General features: G+C 38.2%; 1 protein-coding gene across 1 annotated transcript in view; it reads right to left on the bottom strand.

Annotated features, from left to right (window-relative positions):
• The window catches only part of LRRC8C (leucine rich repeat containing 8 VRAC subunit C), a 68,276-nt gene that overhangs the window by 13,837 nt on the left and 31,724 nt on the right, over positions 1–22,715 (bottom strand). Inside the window, exon 2 of the mRNA XM_016122979.2 lies at positions 18,321–18,462. Within this exon, the coding sequence (XP_015978465.1) occupies positions 18,321–18,458 (138 nt within the window). The 5' untranslated portion in view covers positions 18,459–18,462. The remainder of the gene's footprint in view (positions 1–18,320; positions 18,463–22,715) is intronic.

The following is a 22,715-nucleotide window of genomic DNA, read 5'->3' as shown; positions in this document are numbered from 1 at the left end:
GTCTATATTGGATTCATTCTTGAATAATAGTTTAGTAAGTTAAAAAATTCTCTATTGACAGTAGTTTCCCTTCTGCACTTTAAAATGTCATTCAATTTTCTTCTGGATTATATTTTTGCTGATGAGAAGCCTACTGTCAGCTTGACTTTCTTCTTTAGTAAGCAATCTATCTTCATGGTAGTGTTTAGTATTTACCTTTAATACAAGATCATCTAAGTTTCACTTTAATTTTGAATGTATGTGGATTAATCCTGCTCAACATCTGTAATAAGTATACAATTTTATAAAATGTTGGAAAAATCTCTTTAAACATTATTTTAAAAGCTGCTTTATCATTCCTTCCAGTTTTTCTGGAATTCCTATTAAACGTATGTTAGAACCTTTGCTTTTTCATTGGTGTGCGTGTGCTGACCTCTGGGTAAACGCAGAGCTCTTACCTAAATCATTACTTTCTGCCATCGAGTGCAGTCTAGTTACTCTACCATGTTGATATTTCTAAATTCAGTGACTTTTTTATTTCCATGGCTTCTAAATTTTTATACCCATTTTCTCTTGTCATATCTACCTCTTTTTTATGTCTTTATCTCTTTGACCATTTGAAATATACTTAAGCTTCATCATTTGACCCAAAACAGTTTTATCTTAAGTGAGCCAATGTTTCAACTGCTAGTTTTGTTGAGAACCTTTCCTAGCACAGTTTTCCTCATGTGTCTGGATGTTAGGCTTCTTCTGAGAAGGAGATTGTTTTCCACCATCTCCTCCCTGCTCTCCTGTGGTTTCCTGCACCCAATCCCGTCCCCCCCGCCCCTCCCCACACCAGTCCACCACTAGGTTTTATCACAGTGTTTTGATGTTCCACTGTGATATCAGGATCTCATCGATCAAATTAGGGAGACAGTGGGCAGGCTGACTCAGTTCCTGGTTGGGAGGCACTCCAGATGCACAGTTTCCTCTGAGGCACTAGCTCCAGCATCTAGTCAATCGCCATTCTTTTCAGCTTCCTTTTGGGAATGGGGGCTTTTGGCTTCAAACACTGACCAAGCTCCCGTCTGGTGCATTCTGAGTTCTTTTTACTGGCAGGAGCTGAGCTCCTGGCTGCTACCGCCTACTTTTGGATGAAAGCCCAGAAGTTGCTTAGCCTCACTCAGTATTCCATTCGTGCTTCACAGAAATTTCTATCTTGTTTTTGAGTCCATGCATACATTTTTATCTCTTTTTATACTTTATCACATCTATATCCATTGAACAGAGTGAGTGTTTTAAAGTGTAACACTTGCTTTACTATCTTTCCCAGGAGAGAGTGGGTTGTATGTATTTTATCATAAAAATTACTCTCAAGGCTAACATTATGAAGAATCATCATTTCTTGGGTAGTGCCAAACAAGGTAAACCTGTGATGCCAAATTCCCCTCACCACCAAAAAGAAGGGAGGCGGGAGGGTTGTACACATCTCCCACTAATAACATACGACAGTACTTACTTTCCTACAACCTCAACAATTAAGTCCATTACTCTTTTTCTAAAAACTATAAGCCCAAAATGATTTCTCTAGTTTAGACTTTAAATGATAAATCATGACTATATTATCATTGAAAGAAGTGAGAAAATTTGCTGCGTATGATAAAACAGCAGGTTTCATTCCGATAAGTTAACTTGTAATCCAAGGGTATTCTTTAGACAGTGTTTCACTTGATTATGGTAAGTTTGATTAAAAAAAAAAAAGTGAAGTAGAAGCAACAGAAAGGCAGGTGGGCCAATGTAAAGGTCATTAATTTTATCCTTTACCCTCCCTCTACTCCACAGATTCAAATACAGGTGGTTCCAAAGGGTGCCAACCTGAAGCTGATCATCCAGATTTGCCTCCAGTCTTATAAAACTGAACAAGTTATTTCTGCTGAGTTAAAAATGACCTAGCAAGAAACAGATTTTAAAGACCTACTCCCTAGGGTTTGTTCATAAACACTAAGGACAGATCAAACTTTATCAACTAAAACTTATTGACTATCTACTATATGCTAAGCATCATAAGAAAGTCGAGGAGGCATAACCAAAGTTCTCGGTTCTAAAAGCACACATAATTTTGTTGGAGAGACATAAACAGCCATATTGAAAGTCAAATAGTAGTGAAAACAAGGCAGAATTTACACCAAGTGAATGGTCTGGTAAGTACAATAAGAGCTTGCTCCTGGAGTGAGCAGTGAAGGCTTCCTGGAGTAGGAGCAACTTTCATTTGGGCCTTGAAGCTACTGGGCTTGGCTAGGTCATTGGAGGCATGTGAGGTCAGCGCCTTGTGATTTTCAGAGGCAGGAACAAAGGGTTGCATTTGGGAAGAGCAAGGGGAAAAAATAAAAAGGTGCTGCCGCTCCTCCTTTCTGAGGTAGATTCACTTCTCCTGGGAAAAGAGATGGAGATGCAAGGGAAGGGAATTAATTTTCACGTCACTGAGATATCAGTTAGTGCACAAACTTAATCAATCATGTTCTCTCAGAAACAAGGTGCCAGAAGACAAAGAAAGCATCTATCCTCAAGAGACATGAGATTTACTCTTATCAGTGACAGTATTAACTCTGAAGATGCAGATTTGTTTCAAGGCTATGTACTGAAAATATCTGAGAAAGAAATGGAACTGAAAAGGCAGAGAAGATGGTTTCAACGAGGTGAACATCTAAATGCTTTCATTTTCGGCAAATGTCTTTATTTACAAGTCTTGCTGTTCTCCAAGTCAAATACTTGCGTGTTAGGGGCAATCACCACTGAAGCATGAAAACAGACACCCAAGAGCATCACACACACTGTACTACTCCCTTCAGGCACAAACCAGGTCCTTGTCTCCAGGGGAAACGGAAAAGCACAACTGCAAGGGTGTGGCATCAGCATTTCCTGCCTGCTGTGCACCTATTATCTTCTTTCTTTCTAATGATGTTTAAAATTTATGTGATGGACAGGAATTAACACTTTGTATGGGGGAAGTTTAGACCCAGATGGTAAATAGAGAGAAAGAGAAAGAGAGAGAGAGAAAACCATCTAAAGCCAACTGCCAAATTCGAAAGTGTTTATTAATAAACCCAAGCTGAGTAAAAAGTCTTTTTAAACTGGTTGGTCATTTCCCTAATAGCAACAGGAAAAGGAGAAGAAAGAAATCATGCCCTAGCATCTCAGAGGCATGGAGTTGATGCCCTTAGAATATGGGATTGGAAGGATGAACTGATTAAAACTTGAATTTTTGATGTTATGAATTTTCCTCATGGTAAGGTATAACAATAGTATGCTTGCTACAGGGCAGGGGTCTCCAATCTTTTTGTCACCAGGGACCAGTGCTGATGATCTGGGTGGAGCTAAGAAGGTGATGCTAGTGCTGGGGAGTGGCTGCAAATACAGAAGCAGCTTGTGAGCTCGCTTGCCACTCACCATCTGCTGTAAGTCCCTGTTCCTAATGGGCCATAGACCGGGACTGGTCCGCGGTCTGGGGGTTGGGGATCCTTGCTATAGGGTTCATCTGTATATGATTAAAAACTAGACATCAAGCAAATCGAGTTAAGTATCATCGAAAATTTTTATGCTTGAGGAACATTAAGTGCTATTAGTCTGGTAGAAGAATTAAACAATGAAAAACTTAGAGCATAATTTTCTGAGTTGTTACTAAACAGAATAAAAATATACAGTGAAACAGAACTGGAGCAGTTTTTTAAGTCCTGATTCTCCCTGAGAAAACACAGTGTAATTGTCAATTTACTTATCATTTTACCTCCTAGATCAGTAAGCTCCTTAAAGGTAGGCAAGGCACCATCCTTGTTGACACCACCTGGCATGAAGTAGGTATGCAGTAAATATGAGATAAATACTGTGCCCACCCTCCCCAAAGGAAAACAAACCACAACAATAGCAAGTATACACATTTATAAAATCAGATGCCAGTGAACATCTGGAAATATTTGGCTTCCAGCTACTTTCCTCTGAGATGAAAGAATTCATTTCACACATCATCCAAATTGCTAAGTGATGTCAGTCTTGAGATTCCTAAAGCTAGAGCTAAGTGCTGACTCATTTAAGATACACAAAGAGTGCCAGATTTGGGAGGCAATATTTCTTTTTTCCTAAGTAAAAAAGAGACCACCACATCTATATTAGGATCATGTCTACATTTTGATATTTCACTTAATAAAGGTAATTCTACTACTAAATATAGACATATTGACTTTTTTTCATAAGTAACAATCACTATACACACTATAAATGTTAATTTCTTTAACCCTTAGTGAGCCTAAGACTTTCCAGCCATAGAGGATGCTTTTATTTCCTGTATCTTAGTTGTATCTACATTATGTCTTCTTTTTCTTCTTTTGAGAAAAGCTGCTCCAGGACACAAAAAGAATTAGAAAAAAAATTAATGAAAAATGTGGGAGTGAATGAGATTCGAAATTGTTTTCATTTTGCTTCATGGCATTTTTTTTTCCCATAAGCCAAGCGAACTAGTGAACTATTTGACCCATGACAACTTAGAACTTAAGTGGAAAGCATCCATTTCAAAGTCAAAACCATGTGAGAAAATTCAGTGGATATCTAAACACTCTGGATAAAGAGTAGGAACACACAGTTATGATTCATAAGAGAAACAATTTGTTTCAGTTGTTTGAAAATTCTGAAGTATTTATAACTATGCTCTTGAAATAATGAAGGAAAAGCTCTTTTTGAAGCAACCCCCAGGAACTGAACTCTTAGCTCTGTACTCAACTGACTTATCTCTGGACACTCTGCAGTCCATGGATAGATCTGTGAGCAGGAGTAAGATGAAAGAAATTGGAAGAATCCATAGAGAAATATGAATTCTCTGGACTATCCACACATAATGTAGAAAGTGCATAAAGATACAGAATTCTAAACACTGGAAGCATCCAAATAATCAAAAACTGTGCTAAAAGGATATTTTTAAGGAAGATCATTTATTTTAGAAACTTACAGTCGTAATCAAAGGATAATCTGCTATAGTACTCCGCGATGAATCATGTCAACTGCCAGGGTGCGTGAAGGAATAGATGGTACAAATTACGAGAGAGAACAGCTGTATGATGCTGTGACATCATAGAAGGTTTGCTGATAAGGCAAGAGTCATGGCCATTCTCAGTCATTTAGATGTGTTGGGTGGTAGGACAATTGATTTTTCCAGTCATATGCTTTCTGGATATTAAGCTTTCTGGAGTCTAGAAATACCATTAATTTGGATATGAAAAGTTCCACACATTCCAGGCAGATCTTTTACCACATAAGGTGAATTTCAGGTACGGATTTTTCCTTTTATCTGACTCATCTAGATGGAAGATTTCTAGGTAGAACTCAACACTATTCTCTTTGTTCTTCCTTACTTCTTTCTAGGAGAAAGAGAGCTAATAGAGATGGCACTGTCAAAGGAAAAGTATTGAACGTTGGTTCTCATAAGGGGTTAAGGCTCCGAGTTCAAGTGGCAGGGGCTCTTCCTTGGGATTAATCCATTGGATTCTCTCTTTAGAGCTTCTCTTGGGAGTCATCACTTTAAACTTTTATTCTTTGAAGCTGATGTGATATGAGTCTGAAGCTGCTTCTGTCTTGGAAGTGGAACATACAATAGGAGGTCCTGAGGAGGACAGCTCAGACAAGCTCTGCTCTTGGCTTTAGGGAAAATCAATAATCGATCTCCTTCCTTCTTCCCTCTTCCATTTCCCCTCCTCCTTCTGACTCTTCCCGTCCAGGTCCCCCTTTTCTTCTTCTGGGCAGGCAGAGATTAAAGTGCAGGGAAAGAGGAGGAGCCTTCTTCCGTTGTCCCTCTATTCCTTTCTGGCCCAAGCCACATAGGCCTTCAGTGCTTAGCAAAGAAGTCCTGTGACTTATCTGAGGCCTGGCCTAGCTCACCAGTAGATTGACAGTGAGGTCTGGGGCCAGAGCTTAGCTTTCATTCAATATTCTTTTGCCTGGTCTTGTCCTCTGTCTACAAAGTTCCTGCAGGGTCCTCCGGGGGAGGGAAACAGGTAGGTATAGGAGGGAAGAATTGAGGCATTTGGTCTTTGATCTTAGACCTCTTTCAATCTATTTGCCAGAGAAGCAACTAATCATACTTATGACTATATTGGAAAGGCCCCAAATGAAGACAAGGCATTTGAAGTCTGTATCTCCAGTTAAAGAGACTAAAAATAATATTTTGCCATCATTTTTTTTTTCCACATTAAATCTGTGAAATGGAAATGAGGCCTATTCTGCTCATTTAACAAAACCGAGGCTCAGGAAACATTCATGTGTTTTACTTAAAATCATGTGAGAGAGTCCATGTTTTCTGTTCGAAGTTTTGGGAAAAGATTTAATTTTTCCTCTTTAAATTTATTTGACCTAGCTGCAATTATAAAAATCAATGCAGTTTTGTATTTCCAGTGAGCGTATGAGATCTCTTATAAGTACAATGATGATGTAGTTGATTGACTGTTTTTTAGATAAAAGTTTTATGGATGACAGTGCAGAATTTCTAAAAATATAAAATTAGGTAACTAATCGATATAATCATACACAAAAATAATCCAGAAGGGAATATTTCTACATTTTCTTATCATGCATTAAGCATTTTATGAGTCTAATATGAAACACCTACATTTTAAAAGTTAACATCAACATTCCAAAACATAAACTAACATATTTGAGCTTAAGGTTACATAGACTTAGCTATAGGTACTAATACAAAGAATCTCACCGGCTCTGAAGGATCAATATACCTACAATAGGGAGATTTCAACTCAATTTATAAAATAGCTGACCCCAAAAATGCCAGTTAGCATGGTTTACTTCTTGGGAAAGTTAATGTTTTGAGATGCTATTACATGATGAAAAGTCACTATGTGCATTCAAAAGCTTTTATGACTTTATTCTTAGAATGCTGTTACATCAAAAAAGCTAAAAGTCTTTAATTGTTGGAAGCTTCCAAGTGGACATCTGTTAAATTTTACTTTGCCTCAAAAGTCTTATTCTTTGTAACACACCATAACACTTTTTTTTTTCTAGGAATATAATTTAAACCTTTTTATACAGAACATCAAGAAACTTGCTTTCCCCAGGTAAACGTAACTGTTTGTCCTCCTTTGCAGGCATTGCAATACTTGATCATTGCAATATGACCATATGTACACACAGACACACGCACGTGCACACACACTGCAGCAATTATATTTTAGAAGGATATATATGAATGTCTATCTTTGTAACAGGTTAAGCATCTTCAGGACTAAGAGCAAGTTTTGTGTTGTCAGAATTCAGCCATAGTGCCTATAACATAGCATACAGAAAAAACTGGTACAACGAATAAATGAATGTGTTATTCTGCCTTTCTAACTGTTTTAATATATGTGCTGCCGAAGTGAGCACTCTTATTTCTTAAGCTCCTTTGGAGCACAGATAGAACCTTAAATTATTTTGCATTCCCCATAATACCTAACACAATGCGGGGAATCTAGTCAACATTCAATAAAATGTACTGATTTATTTGCAGTTAAACAGAGCACGTCTCCCTATCCCAGATATATACTAACAGAAGCTAGATATTAATCTGCCAAAAATGTTGAGATTTTTACATTGAATGGGAACTTATGTTCGGTCACCCCTAAATTCTCTTCCAATTTTGAAATTCTGTTATTTTTATATTTTTAAAGAGTTTTAACTAGTGCAGGATTATACCTTCATGGATTTGAGTAAACAAATATCAGGAAAATATCAACATTACCCAAGAATCACTGAATTTAAATATTTTTTTTTAAATCCCTGGAAGACTAAAGAATGCATAATAGTTAATGAACATAAGCAAGCCCTCCTAAGTTCATTTGAAAATTGGTAATTTAGATGAAAGAACCACTTCCTCAAAAAACAACATGGACTCTCAGGGCAGCTCATAAAATCCAACTCATGGATACAAGGTCAAGTACTAATACTGTTATAGAACTTAATTACCACTTGTAATGTGGTTTACTTTGGGATCCTGACAACAGCCTTCCCCACACAACATCTGTATGAATGGGCAAACATCTGGATAGGAAAAACCTGGTTTTCACCATAGCAGTCAACTAAATTTTTATTAAAAACAACCACTTATGGCCAAAACATTAACAAATACTCAGTTCTGTAAAATACACTTCACTGGTCTCATTGAAAAAAACTGTGACTTGCTCATCTGAGGTGCCTCAATTTCTGCAGTTTCTTATGTTTCTTTGCCATAACAGCATGATTCCTTTTTCTACACATATTTTAGCTATAATTTTCCAACATATAAAGGGACATAATTGTGTATAAATCAGGATTTGTTGATCTCTTATTAGTACACTCTTGCAGTACATTCTCAAAGGACTTTTTCCCAAGTTTATTGCTCAAACATAAGGCCCTGTCTCATTTCGTTGGCACTAGATTTGTGCTAATTATTTTAAGGATGATGATCTGCAGAAGGCCCATGGTTAATCTCTGATACTATTAAAATCATATGCTACTGGCTGCTTTTTAAACTTTTGGGAGAAGATCTGATTTTTATTACCTTCTCTTTAATTACCCCACACAAAGCTTTCCTCCATCAATTTTATGATGCTGTTTTAAACTGCATGTTCATATTATTTTTATTATTAAGACAATGAATTCTTAGGATGTAGAAGCACATTAATGCATCCCCTCAACACATTTCTTGATTGTGTGTTAGGTCAAAGACAAGCAGGTGGGTACAAAGATGAATCAGACACAAATCCTGCCTTTAGCAGCTTGAAGTCCTGTAGCAGCAATGTATGCTCTTAACATTTTCTCCCACACTGTGGCTAACTAAGCGTCAAAAAAGAGGTAATATTGTTTTGGCAGTTCATAAGGTTCCCGGTTTCAAACACCATAAGATTAAATTCTTTGCCCTAACAAGACAAGTAAGACTTAATTCTGGAAACTTAAATCTAAGACACCTGACATTTTGTGGGTGTGCAACTGCTCCGAGGCACTAGTGGTGTTGCTCAGATTAGGTCAGTACTGATGTCAGGCCTTACAAAGCGGATCCAAGCGAGAAAAATTGAAAGGGGCCACTCGCCCCTGTGCTCCTTCCGTATCAGCCACCCTGGCATTCTCCTGATTCCTGATTCTTCCTCCAGGTACCTAAGACCTCCCTCCCTCAGTTCCTTCAGTTGTGCTCAAACGGCACCTTTTCAGAGAGAACGTCCTTGACTGTCCTATTTAAAGTAGTACATCTGTCACACTCTCTCTTTACATCGCTTTATTTTTCTAAAAGCACTTACACCTGACATTGTATTTTAAATGTATTGGTTCATTTTTTTTTTTTTGGCAGGGTTTTGTCACTTTTATCACTAACTCCACTGCCTAGTGCTACTTATTATAGGTAAAGAACAAAAGAACATGATTCTCACGACTCATGGATTCTCCTTGTAGCCTTCCCTCCACCAGACCATGCAGTTTCGGAAAGGGCATCTCTAGTAACAGCTCTTCAAGTTTCTGCTCTCTGTTCTCATGTGCCCTTCAATCTTCTTAATTCTAGGCTAAGCGTACCTTCACCCAGGCCTCATACAAAAGTTCTGGTCTCTCTCTTCTACTGCTCACAGTCTCTTAAGTCATGGTGTAAAATACCCCCAAACGCACATAAAATCTCTGTGATTCAAAGGTCTCAGCCCCTTTCCAAGGCCATGAGATGGTCACAGTACATTAGCACATGGTACAATGTCTCACTCACTCTTCCTCACTCACTCGCCTCTTCATTCCACAGAATAAATTCTGGTGGGCACTCACCTGTGCCTGCTATGTTCCTGGTTCTGGGGATACAGGAGTGAACCCGACAGACAAGACCTGGCTTATGGAGTTTATACCAATTAGAGATCATTCTTCCAACTAGATTTTTGTTTTTGAAATAAAAGAATGATAACTCTTGGAGCTAACCCTTTTCCTACTTGTGAAATTTAGAGTTAAGAAATTTCCTGCTTTTGAAATACAACAAAAATATTTGCACAGAGATTTAGAAATTTACAACTGAAGGATGAGATTTATATGGAGCATCTGACTGATATTCTACAAAGAAAATTTGAAGAAATTAGTTTATATAGTCAGGGTGGTGTGTGTGTGTGTGTGTGTGTGTGTGTGTGTGTGTGTGTGGTGGGGAGAGGGGGACCCCAAGGGTGAAGTGTTGCATAATACAGTATCGGCTCCTGCAAAGTCCCTTCCTTCCCTCATCCCTCCCCCCTGCCCGCCTTCCTCCTCCTCTTGCTTTCTTTTTATCCCTCCAGACATTCTATTTCCCTCCACCACTGTAAGTGAGCACTCCTCATATAAATTTTGGTATAAGCTTATCAAGTTTCTCAAAAAATCAAATTTGAATTTTACGAATATCATTTTTAATTCATAAAATAATTTGTGAAGACTGGACATCTTTGTAATATCAAGTCTGTGCCATCTGAGGACACAATTTATTCAAATTGTCTTACATGTCATTTACTAGTCATTTTAAAAGTTCTTGTGTACTCTTGGTTGGCTTAATTCCTAGGTACTTGATAGTTTTGTTGCTATTTTGAATGCTATCTCATTTTTTGATACAGCTTTTAATTGGTATGTATCTTTCTAGCTGAGAATATTTTAATATTTTAAAAAGTGGATACAAAACAATAATATTGCTTTTTTTTTTTTTTTTTTACTAAAGCTAGGTGTTCCAAAACAATACATATATAAAATAAACAACAAAAATTCAGGAGGAAATAAAGGAAAATGGTAGCATTCTTTATATTAAAGAGAACACTCTAGATATAACCTAGAAACTTCCAGCCTTGCAATCAAAATGTTATCCCAATGTTAGCCTAATCCTTCCCACAGGGCCCCTGTGTGGCTGAGAGGATCCAGATGTTGTCAGTGTTCTCAGTGAAAGAGAAGACTTTGAGAGGAACCAAGTGAGGGCAAGAGTGGATAGTTTGTCTGACAGGACGAGAGGACTGGAAAGGACCTCCAAGTCCAGGTCCCTGATCAAAAATGCAAAATCGTCTCCTCTACATCATAGCAAACCTGCTTAATGGACCTTTAAAAACAGGTTTTGGTGATTTACAAGCCAGAATCAACAACAGAGACTAAATATATGGTAAATCTCATTTTGCTTCTTATAGAAAAAACAAAAACAAAAAACCCTCCCAGTATGCTGTCTTTGTTATCTGAGAAGATGAATTATCAAACAATAATCAACATGACCATAACAGTCCATAATAATGAGAAAAAAGAAAACGCTCCTCATTCACTGAAGGGCATTGGGCGGCAACTGATGATCTAAGAAAAGCATTTAGATTCATGCCCTGTGTTAAACCCAAGAGGGTGAGGTGAAAGGCGCTCATATATTATTCTTGTGGCCAGGAATTCACTGCACATTAAATTGTCAAGGTGATAGATGACAAGAAGTAAAGTTCTAGGGAAGATAAAAAGTATCAGTTTGAATAAACCACCATAACAAGGAAGTCCTAATTAAGGCATATTTTTATTACTAGATGTAACAGAGATTTTGACATTGTGCCTTTCTTTTATAGAATACACCAATACATCTATGGAGATGAGAAAGCCTGTTCTTTAAACTTATTTTCACCAATTAAATGATTTTGTTTTATGTTCCCCAAAGACCCAAGTACAACGGTGGCATGTGGGTACACAGAAGCCTTATAAAACATAGATGAGGTCTTTATCTTAAGCCTTATCCATTAGTACTATCTACTGTCTCATTAGTATTCTGAGTTTTGTCTTAAACAACAGGCTAACCTAAGTAAGAATTTCTGAGCCTCCATGTATAAATCCAGGTTTGGCAAAAGAAAAAGACCTATTAGCGATCCATAAAGTATGACAGAGAGGATGGAAGGGGGAGATAGAAGGGAGAATTTAGGATGCACACCTCTGGAGTCTATAGTATTTACCAACTATACCTTCCAGGGAACTGCTTGTGAGTACTTTCACCTGAAGACTATTTGCCGTGGAGTCGATGCTAATGGCTCTGAATCAGAGAAGAAGTTAACTTTCAGTTTGTATCAAAAATCAAGGTGAGGATCAACTCTGACCAACAAATTCAGTTGGTATTACTCTTCTCTTGAGTGACCCTGCTGGCCAGTTTGCTCCCGGGGATTGGGTTATGTCTGCAAGGAGTTTTTGTAGGTGGTTTTAAGCCACTGAAATCATTCTCTTGGCCCCCCCTCTCCTCAGACTTCAGAAAGCAGGAAATGTCTTTCTTGTGTAACAGTCACAAAGCAGTCCCTTAGGGCTTCCAGGGGCTTTGTATCTTCCAGTTCCTGTTTCTGGTTTCTAACTGCTAACTCTATATTTGGTAACAGCCTGCCTGTGGACTGTTTTGGATTTAGTCATAATAAGATAACCTGGAGTCACTGAGCAGAGATCTCAAAAGCAATCTTATTTTTCCAGGAAGCAACATGTTGACTTTCCAAGATTTGGTCTATTTTATAGAGTGTGTTGAGTTTTTGAATAGTGTTGTTTATAGCACACTGTTGGGTGTTTACACTATTTGTCCTTGAGGGTGTATGACTGTACAGGAATAGGACACTACATACACTCTCCTGGTTTACAATGAGTTTATATGTGTTTATTAAGTGGGCCGATGTAATCTAAGGAATGATTTTTATACATGCTCTTATTGCATGGCAGCCTTAAAAACAGCTACTTGCCCAGAAATAAACATTTGTCAGATGAGAGAGATAAGAGTGTTGATTCTAATTCTTTTACATCATGGCAAGAAAGAATCAACACTTTATTGATAGATGATAACCTCCTCTTTCCCCCAGTATTTTCAAAGCTGTGTAGTGTTAAGCCTATATGAACATGATTTTTTAGTAGTAAACAGATAATCAACTATTACATGCCATTAGAAGCTGTTTACAAAACAGTCAAAAACTATTGGATTGCCATTTTATCACCAATGAGTGCTCTTCTTCCCTTACCTTGTAGATTTTGCTTTCTCCTGTTTTTGAACTCTGAAGAGTTAACTTATTTGGTGAATAAGATTAGAAAGAATGCATTTTCATTTTACAGAGGGAAAATCAAGGCATGAAAACATATTAATCACTGTAATGTCACCTTAGAAAAGGAAAAGAAATTTGAGCTTCACAGAGAACCTGTTTATGAAGTTATCAGTCATTAAGTCAATTTTAGAGGATTATCATAGCAGAGCAAGAATAGGAATGTAAATCCTTCCCCTAAGAAACATTACTTTCACTTGTTATGTGGATGCTGTGTGGTGGTTTTACTTTCTTTAGTAATTTACATCATATTTCATTTCCTGTTCCTTTAATGTTTACTACAGGTTGAAAGTTATTCTTTTTTTAACAGCAGGTATAGCATAAATAATCTTTCAATAAATCTAAGCTGTAAATAAAAATTCACTCTTTTTATAACTTCCTATTTTCCCTTTTAGTCATTTTGTATTTGTTTTTATACTTTTATACTTGCATTTGTTTTTATACAAGCCAACATTTGGCCACACAATCTGTGCAACTGTAATGGTTCCATAATATTCCATGGCAGTGTGCGGAGGGGTGAAAGACGCATGCTGGAGAAATCAGCCTGAGACCTGAACCCTTGCTGCACCCATGCTGGCTTTGGGACAAATTACTGAACCTCCGAGTCTTCAGAATTCTCATCTGAAAAATGGGGCTAACCTACCTCCACAGGTTTGCTCTGAGAGCTAAAAAGTATATGTAGATTCTGTCACAGGTTCCCTTACCAGTGTCACTCAATGGAAATGCTATTAGCTTTCTGGAGAGGACAATTCTTGTCTTGTGCAGGAATGTCCTATCCACTGCGGGAGGCCCCCTAACTTGTCATCCGTGCCAATTAATGAGGGCTTTGTGACATGATACTACATCTTCTGTTTACCCTTTCTTCTTCCACTCCTCTTTTCGAAATATATATTTTGATCTTATATACTCATTCTTTAAAAGTAGGCTAAATTTTACATCCTCAAGTCTCTAACTTCCAGTAGCTGAGATAGTGCTCTTGAAGGCTACTACATTAGGTACTTACACATTGAATGGCATTGCTTATAAGATTCTATAGTTTTTAGACTATTAGCAATCTGATGGCAGGGGCTGTACTGTAATTCTCTTCCAGTGTCTAGTACCTCACACAATGCCTGATATACCACTAGTGTTCAGAGATGTTTGCTAAATTAAATGAGCCACCCCACATGAATTTTGAGCCTGGTAGGCTTCATCACATTCTGATGTAATATTCCTTTGGGGCACCTCACGCTTTTCAGAACCTTGACATCTTCCTGTATCCAGTCTAACTGGCACCCATTTTCATTTTAAAGGCTGTAAGGATGAAGTAAGCCTCTGTGTGAAGGACCCAGGTTAAGCCATCCATCTGAAGAGTGGGCATTGAACGTGGGAGATAGTGGTGGTGGTGCTGGGCGGGGTACTAAGAGAGAAGAGCCAAGAGCTTCTGTACAGCAGACACACAATGGGACTGAGCCCCGGGAAGATGATTCTGACCTGGTACAGGGAAAGATGCTTAAGTTGTGCGAGAATCCCTTCCTGCTCTCACTGCGGACACATCACTTGAATGTTGTTCCTTACAGACATATTCATGGGTACACACTCTGTCGTTTATTGTGTTCCAAGTTAACTACTAGCTCTTAAAGACTTTCTGTGAGCTTTCTTTTTCCTGTATTTCATCCTGCCACAGAACACGTAAGCAAGAGAAACGATTCCTGTGCTTGCTGAGCAGATCCTGTGGCAGTGCCAGTTGCCACAGCTCAGTCACAAAGTAGGGCAGGTAGACAGCCTTCCCGCTGATCTATGCCGCCTCCTTCTACTATTTCCCACACTGGCCATTACGAATCACTGCCCTTGTCCTCGAGGATCCTATTCCATTGCTCTCCTTGCTGCTGCCTGCTACCTCTTTTGCCATCATAATGTCTCTCAGCAGATGTGTCGCTTTCTACTTCACAGAAGCCTACGGCATGCTCTCCCACCATCCTGTGCCTCTCTCCTCCCTTTGCCCCCAAGAAAATGCATATCTGTAGCCACCATTCTCATGTTGGTAGAAGATGCTCTCTCCACCCAAATCAAGGGTAGTCCTCCCACCTGGATCCATCACCTCCTTCCTACTGAAGATAATAACTATCCCCCACTTGCCTGAGCACCTGGGTCTCATATCCAACTGCTTACTTGCCATCTCTAGTTGGGTATCTAACACATATCTCACACTTAACATGCTCAACAACTTTTTCCAGTTGCTCAGGCTGTTAAGAGTCATTCTTGATTTCTCTTTCTATTTCCTACCTTGCATTCAATCTTTCAACAAATCTTAGTGGCTTTCCTTCAACATATATCCAGAAAACCACTGCTTCAATCCTAGTCCAAGCCGTCAGATTCACGTCTTGCCTAGACAACTGCACAAGCCTTCTAAATAATCCCACTGCTTCTGTCCTTGCCCCTACACTGTATTCTCAACAGCTAGAGTGGTTTTGTTAAAACCTAAGTCACACAATGACAACCTTCTCAAAATCCTCCAAACATGTCTCAACTCACTGAGAGCAAAGCCAAACCTTTACAGTGGCTGACAAGACTCTGCGTCCACCAGCACCTCTCAGGCCTCATTCTTCCACTCGTCACCTCACTCTGCTCCAATACACTGGCTGCCTGGCTTTTCCTTCAACGTGCCAGGGAGACCCCTGCTTCGGGCCTGTAACATCACCAGCGACCTTTCTAGGTCCATCTCCACATTCAGGCTTATAAGACTATCATAAACCTCATTTGGCACCAGAATCACTTAGAAAGATACAGAACTGGAGTCCTACTTGCCAGCAGGGCAGCATCAGGCTTTGCCCCCTTGCGAGGATCTTCACAACTGTTGGTGTAGTGGTCTACACTGCTGCCCAGAAGCTAGTCTCTCCCCAAGGCTCTCCTCCCTGATACAAGGATGAGAGATCCACCACTGTAGGGGACCTCTGGGTTTATCCTGACTTAAAAGCCTTATGCTTCAAAGGAACCAATATCTTTTATAACTCAGTAGATACATTTTCCATGTGTCGAAGGACAAGCCCAGTTATAAGTGCACCACAATCGCAGAAGTCCCATGATATAGCTTCCTACCAGACCAGAAGCAGTTGACCAACAGCAGTCATTTATACCATAAGCTATGTTGCCTAGTAACGCTGTAAAATTCTACCTTTATCAGGTCTCCAGGGAAACAGCTAGAAAGTTCAGGAAGTCAAATTTCAAAGTCTCCTACAGAAGGGGAATTGGTCCTGTGAACCACTGTCTATTGTCCCTTGCTCTCGCTGGTCCCTCTGTCTGAAAGGCTCCTCCCCGGACCTATGCATGGCCTGCTTCTGCACCTCCTCCAATGCCTTGTCCAGAGTTACCTTCCCAACGAGGCTTTCCCAGGCCACCTGTTTTGAGAGTTGCAACTCCTAATCTCAGCTGCTGGGACCTACTATCACACATCCTTGTATGTTTTATCTGATTTTCTATTGCTCTTATAACCTTCTAACATATAATTTACTAACTGATTTTCCTAAGTTTGCTTGTTTTTCCCATAGAATTTAATCTCCATAAGGGTGGAACATTTGTCTTTTATTTTTTTCCTCCTGCATTGGTAATTCTTGGCACCTAGAATAGTGTCTGGCACACAGTAGCTTCTTCAACAAATATTTGTTTTATGTATGAATGAATTTATGCCCTTTCTCTCTTTCAAAGTCTAGTCTTTCATTGGCATCCTTTTTGGGGAGGGAGGAAGAAGGGCAAAATTTGTTCTGCTCACAAATAAAAGGCAGCCTGGTATTAGGGATTAAAAACAGAGAATTTGGGGCCAAATTTTCTAGATTTGAATAAGGGCTTTGCCAACCACCTTGGGAGGTTTTTCTCTAACTTCTGTTATCTGTAAATAGGAATAATAATAGCACCTCCATCTTAGGTTTGGCATGAGGATAAAATGAATTAAAATGTGTAACATGTTTGGAAGAGTGCCTGACACATAGGAAACACTATGTGTTAACTACTATTAAAATCAACTTTCAAAAGGCCTTTATTTCTACTCTGCACCACTTCTAGCTATTTCTCTCTCTTCCAAGCTCCTCTTCCCATCAGCTGAATTACTTGACAGTCACGTCTACCCCACAGCCTTCACTTTAACATCCATTCGCTTTTCCAACCACTGAAACTAAGATTTCTAATAACCCGCTTGCCACTTTTCTCTTAGTCCATGAGTGAGTTGTACCGACGGCCATCACTGACCGCACCTGCCTCTGACTTTTGAGCCCCTCCCCTCTCCTGCTTCCACTTGCTCTTCCTGCGGCCCCTTCCCAGTCTCCTTCAGAGCCGCCCCTTTAACTTTCATTAACTCTTTCATGTTATTCCTAACATCCTCTCACATGCTGCATGCTCCTTGGAATCATTCTGCTATGATTCCATTCACAGGGATCGCTTCGACCCACACTGATGATATCCCATGAGAGCCGGTCATACTGACAGTTTCCCAAAGATGCCATGTTCTTTCTCACATCCATGACTATGAACTTTCTGTTCTTTTCTGGCACCTTCTCCCAACCTCATCTCCCTCTCTCTGACTAACTTCAGCTGGTTCTCCAAATTTTAACATGACCATCCCTTTTCTCTTGTTCCAGGCCCAATGCCCTCTTCTGCACTCTCTTAGTGCTTTATGGATGCCTCTATCATAGTCTAACACAACCTTTTCTGAGTGCTGGTTTATTTAGTTTTCCCCTAGAAATTAACTGCTTGTAGATAAACATGTCCTGAAAGTATGTTGCCTGGTGCGTAGATGTGCAGAAAAAAAAATCTGGATTCAACATTTGAATACGTAGAAAGAATCCATACAGAAAAAATTTTGATTGGGTTATATTTTAATTCGGAACTAAACACTGGATAAAATAATGATATCTCATCAAAATATTCTTCCAGAAAATCTTATCAAGGGTTAGTATAAGCGGTAAAGAAAAGAAAAAAGTTCCATTTTGGCATTATAAATGGCACTGTGTATATGCATGCTTATCTCACTATAAAATCAACTTTGAAAGATAAGGGACATCTGTGATGTTAGTGACATCAAATATTACTTGACTCATCAACTGCTGTTTGGGCTCAGTGAAACCTTACAAGTACCATATTTTACCTTATTTGGAAGGTTCAGTAAATCAGTGTTTCAGGCTCCCTGCCATGATTACAAATACCATATACGAGTGCAAAAAAGCAACTAATATTTACTTGGTTAAAATTCACACAGCCTGCTCTTTTAAGAGGTTTCAATAGCCAAGTTGATTTGGCTCCCATTCCAACAAGAGTCTAGGCACCTACCTGTAAAGTACATCCGAACACACCGATCATTAGCATGGCCACCGAAAGGTAGTCGGTAAATACATCCCACCATGGTTTCAGCACCCGGAAGGCAGGCTGCTGCTCAGAGAACTGCCGAAATTCTGTCACCGGAATCATGTTTCTGAGAAAGGAGAGATTACTGGTGAATTAATTGATCTTCACGCACAACATACTTCATTGTTCACAGCATCTGAAATGCTGCTTCATCCCACCAGAAACAGCGGTCTGAGTTAGACCAGGAGGTGTCATGGCACCTCAGTGTGTTCACAAGCCATTGACTAAAGCAGTTGAAGTAAGGAGCCCCACATGAAAAAGACAGGAACCTTTACTAACTATTTTCCAATCGGCAAGTTTCCTTTGGCTCTACGTGGACCGTAGACACCATGACCATGGGTCCATTATTTCCTGGACTCTCCCCTAAACAAAAAAAAGGGGATGCCAGAAAGCGCAAAGCCCAGTCTTTGAGATGTTTTTGCCATTAATCTCGCCATTTTGGGTTGTTGCTTTACACTACTTGTTTGAAAGTGTAATCTCAGCATCGGTTTGTGTCATGTATCTACTGAGCCTTATTTGTAAAGCATTCTGCTTGCTCCCTGTGGAAGGCAAATAACTTTGTCACATCGTCTTGTAAGATGGAAGACCTTACTGGTTGTAGTGGTGGTGGTGGTGGGGGGATTAGGGGAAGGCTTCATTTGCCTACCTCCCCCCTTTTTTTGGTCACTGTGCTTTTGACTTGATTCTTTGCCTCTGTTTTCTTTACTCCTCATATTTTGCTGTGAACCTCAAACTTATCCTGATTTTCTCCTCTGAGAAATCAGTTGGCCCTAAAACACCTATCTCTATCTAAATAATGTAAGATAAATGAATGGGGTGCACATGAGGCTCTGGGAAAAGGGAAAAGAGATGCATCCTTTTCTTATTCCGCATTCTCCTTTCTTACTGTGCAGTCCCACTACTTTTAGGATAATCCAGAACTTGAAGTTAATCATCCTGCATTGTGAGAAGAAATAGTCTTTCCTTATCTTATGGCAATGAGTAAGGGTGGCCAATGAGGGCTAAAAAGAAAATTTCTCTCTATTTTGCCATCTTTGGATCCAATAATTTCTTTATATTTGTCCTTATTATTAAAGACTCTAATTAAAGAGAAGGAGAAAGGGTACATTTGGCCCTTATTCTCCCAAGCCTTCTTTGTTTCCTGGATCTTCCTTCCCTAATATTGAATTAAAGGCTGTACGATAAACAGCCCAAAGAAAAGCAAAGACACTTCTTTGAATTCATTGCTGGTTATCTTTGGAAACTATTATAAACTATTATAATGTTCTCCATTTGGTCTTGCAGCTCTGGTCTACATTCTTTGACAGCTTTGGTGCTTGTGTCCTTCATGATAAATTTCTGGACATCTCGAGGGACATAGGCTTGTTTTCTAAAGTGGGGAAGAATTTCAGGAATAAAATACACCAAAGTAGAGCAGTGGTTCTTAAATTTTTTGACCTCAGGACTCCTTCACACTTTCAAATGTAGTGAGGAGGACCTTAGATAACAATTTATGTGGGCCATACCTACTAATATTTACCTTATTAGAAATTAAAGAAATTTTATTGAATTTATTGGGGTGACATTCATTAATAAGATATTTAAAAAAATGTATATTAACTCATTTTAAAATAAATCTATTACATGTTAACATAAATTATATCATGAAAAATAACAATATTCTCCAAAACAAAAAAAATTAACGAAAATAATGGCATTGATTTACATTTTTGCATATCTCTTTAACATACATTTTAAGATAGCTGAAAACTTATTACCTGCTTTTGCATTCAATGTTACAATATGTTGCTTTGACTGAAATTTATGAATCAAAGAGGTATGCAATTACAAAAGGGAGAAGTATCTTCACAGCCTTTTCATATAATTCTGAGTATTATTTTTGATAATACATCAAACCAACTTGGCTAACTGTAATATAAAATCTGAAAACTATTTCAACCTTCATGACATTAAAATTCATTTGTCTATCTTGTACTTTGAATGGTTCTTTTACTCATGAGTGATTTTGTAAAGTCATCTGGAAAATATTAGATCACTGAGTTATGCAGCATGTCCAAATGTTGACAAATTATATTAAAAAATCACATTCTTTAATATCACCACTACTTTTATCAGAAAAGTTTTTAAGTAATGGGATGTCAAACTTGTGGTGATAAATCCAAGTTTTCAAAAACTCTAATCATCACTTGAAAGTTCGAATTTCATTTCTGGCAGCTAATATTATCAGTTGTTTTCCTTAAAGTGTCAGGCTCACATCATTCATTTTGAAAAAATACCTTCCATATAATCATCTCTGAATAATCCGTTGTTTTATTCAAGTAAAAATGATAAAGGAGTGAATTCAACTTTTAACGCGAATAAGGACTTTCATTTGAGACACCCACTGTACTTTTAAAAGGCAGCAGAAGTATTTTATGTGTTCTTCCCCATCATCACACATATCAATACGATATGCAGCCAAGGGTTGAGACTTATTAAAATAATAATTTTACTACTTCAATGAGGACATTAAACAAAACTGGCATTTTTTTAAAGTTGTGTGTGCCGATGAAGAATATAATCTTTATAGTATAGTCCAATGCCTCTATTTTGATTCATGCCACGGAGCCTTACCCACCATTGTCTTTGCTCCATCAGTGAAAAAGGCAAAAAAAATCTTAGCATTAAAAAGTAGTTTTGACCTTGTCGACCTCCTAAAAAAGGTTAGGCTGTCAGGGTTCCATGAACCACACTTTGAGAACACTAAGGTAGAGGCTCAATGTACCTTCCTTTATCCATGGCTCTCTCAGGGAAAGCAAAGGCCTGAGTACTTGTTACAGGTGAGGTGCCCCGCTGAGTTGCCTTTACTGGCATTATTATCTTAACGTGTAAAATAAAGACAAACTAAGAATCTAAGAAACTTAAGTATTATCTACTGCTTCCTGATACTGGCACAGCCTAATTAAGATGGATTACAAGACTTGTTAGAGAAATAGCTGATTACGATGACACAGCCTTTTGATGTGCATGACTTTGGAGTGTGCATGACTGCACGTTTACATATGGATGTATCTATCTACTACATATAAAAGTATACACAGATATATAACATACACATAAATGTATAATACACACACAGAGACCTTATTATTTTAATGTATCACAAGGCTCAAAGCCAATATCTAGCACGGCATTAACTTTTGGACTTATTTTTGATACCGAAAAAAAATATCTGGGGGAGGGAAGGTAAAGGAGGAGTTGGACAAAACCTCCAAAACTGAAAAGAGGGTGAAGAGACCTTTTGCCTTCTCAACTGAAAAAATTTTTAGTATTCTTCTGTCAGAATTTTCAGCATCTCTGAAAGTTATGCATTACAGTGGCGACTACACTTGATTTCTCTTTCATTATCATTATAGTTTTTATGTGATTTGCAACCATTCCAAGAGTCATTATCATTTTAAGCTGAAAGAGCCACTTCTGAATAAACGGCTAGGTTTAAATAGCTGCCCCTCCTAAGATCAATCAGCACAATTTTATTTCTTTTTAAATTTTTTTTTTGTTTTAGAAATGGAAATAATTATCTTTATACTTCTTTCAATTCCAATCATTATGTAAGATTTTAATTTGCCTAATTAAATAATGTCATTAGGAATACAGCATTTCAAATTTAATCAAGAGATTCGGGTATCCTAATTAAAAATACATAAAGGTTTACATGATCTCTGCCTCTGCATCCTTTTGCAGAAGTCCATGTGCACTTCCTTTATTAAAAATATTTATTATTGAAGTCATTGTAATGGCTCCATTAGCTACAAACCTTTACCTCTCAAAAAACATCATATCATAAAATCCTTTGGTAAAGAATATTGGCAAAATTAGTTACAAACCCAGAGTTTCTTATTTCTTTCATTTATTAGGTTCTTCCTGAAACAATATGTCTTCATCTGCTCTCAGGAGAAGTTTAATATCTTCTTTTCCAGAATTAATAACACAGAACAAATTCTACTGTATTAACCCCATGACCTTTAATAATATCAAACTTATTCTACTTTGATTCAAATCTGATTGCTAACACTGTTCTTTGGCTATCAGGTGGGTATAGCTAACATTTGCTCTGTACCATGATTTTTCCGGCAGTTGGAAAATGCATCACTTTTATACAGTACAATTATATACCATTCAAGGAAACAAGGGTCTATTCCAAATGAAAATATCATCAGTAAACATGGTGAGTAGCCCCTTATAAAGATGAATCGAACAATTAAGTAATTCTAAGCATGCAAAATACAAATTCTATAGAAAAGAAACCCACGTTTATTATTTATGTTGCTAAATCTAATA

The sequence above is a fragment of the Rousettus aegyptiacus genome, unplaced genomic scaffold (assembly GCF_014176215.1).
Source record: "Rousettus aegyptiacus isolate mRouAeg1 unplaced genomic scaffold, mRouAeg1.p scaffold_m13_p_1, whole genome shotgun sequence".
Lineage (NCBI taxonomy): Eukaryota > Metazoa > Chordata > Mammalia > Chiroptera > Pteropodidae > Rousettus > Rousettus aegyptiacus.
This window is presented reverse-complemented; position numbering and strand designations above follow the sequence as displayed.